The sequence below is a fragment of the Theobroma umbraticum genome, unplaced genomic scaffold (assembly GCF_002168275.2).
Source record: "Theobroma umbraticum cultivar Fairchild unplaced genomic scaffold, ASM216827v3 scaffold_56.0, whole genome shotgun sequence".
Taxonomy (NCBI): Eukaryota; Viridiplantae; Streptophyta; class Magnoliopsida; order Malvales; family Malvaceae; genus Theobroma; species Theobroma umbraticum.
Window position 1 is genome coordinate 5,944,783 of NW_018397256.1, and position 790 is coordinate 5,945,572.

The 790-nt window shown below is 34.4% G+C and overlaps 1 protein-coding gene across 1 annotated transcript in view; it reads left to right on the forward strand.

Moving 5' to 3' along the window:
- LOC110410297 (uncharacterized) overlaps nt 1–784 on the forward strand; it is a 4,104-nt gene extending 3,320 nt beyond the window's left edge. Inside the window, exons 4-5 of the mRNA XM_021419931.2 lie at nt 444–509; nt 599–784. Of these exons, the coding sequence (XP_021275606.1) occupies nt 444–509; nt 599–691 (159 nt within the window). The 3' untranslated portion in view covers nt 692–784. The remainder of the gene's footprint in view (nt 1–443; nt 510–598) is intronic.
- Nucleotides 785–790: the final 6 nt, after the last annotated feature.

Genomic DNA, 790 nt, shown 5'->3' on the forward strand with positions numbered 1-790 from the left:
TGCAGATCTATTGAATGCTACTATTTAGACGAGAAGGCTTTGGCTTATTGGTGTGGATGGATCATGTTTCACATGAGCTACTCATGAGAAATTATTTTTCAATTGATAGTTTCTCCTATAATATTTTTTTTGCATTTCTAAGATTAACTATTTAGGTGTTTCGTTTTTTGGTGAAAAGTAATTGATTCAATGTGCTATTGATAGAGTGCATATCCTCAGTCATTTGCCAGGTTTGTCCAGGATGTTCCAACCAAAACGAATTGTATATTAGGATCTTAAGATGATAGGAATCTTTAAGAACAAACATTTGCCAATAGAAAGTTTTATGCTAATATTCATTTGCTGAAATAAATTCTGATTCTGTGGTGGAATCTTTTGTAACTCCCTTAGGTGGAACAAATAAGATAATGCCAAATATTATGGGGTTTCTTGTTGCTTGTCAGATACCAGCATTTGGAGCATACAAATCTTTTGGGTTCATTAGAGGATTTTTATCGCAAGGCTCAGAGGTATTTCCACATCTTCATATTCACCTTTAAAAGCAGTAGTAAAAATCATATACTGAACATAGTTTCTTTTATGACTCTGTGTGAATTAGGGAGAGGTGGAGGATGAAAAGAGTCGCAAGAAAAGGGAAAAGATGGAGAAAAAGGCTTCAAGGCCAAAGTTTGTCAAGACAAGGAATAGGTGAGTGAAATGAAAAAACAAAGCTCTTGGAAAGTAGTTCACTCCAAAATTTCGGAGGTTGCTTTCAAATTTTAGAACACAACTGGTATAAGTTTGACGAAAC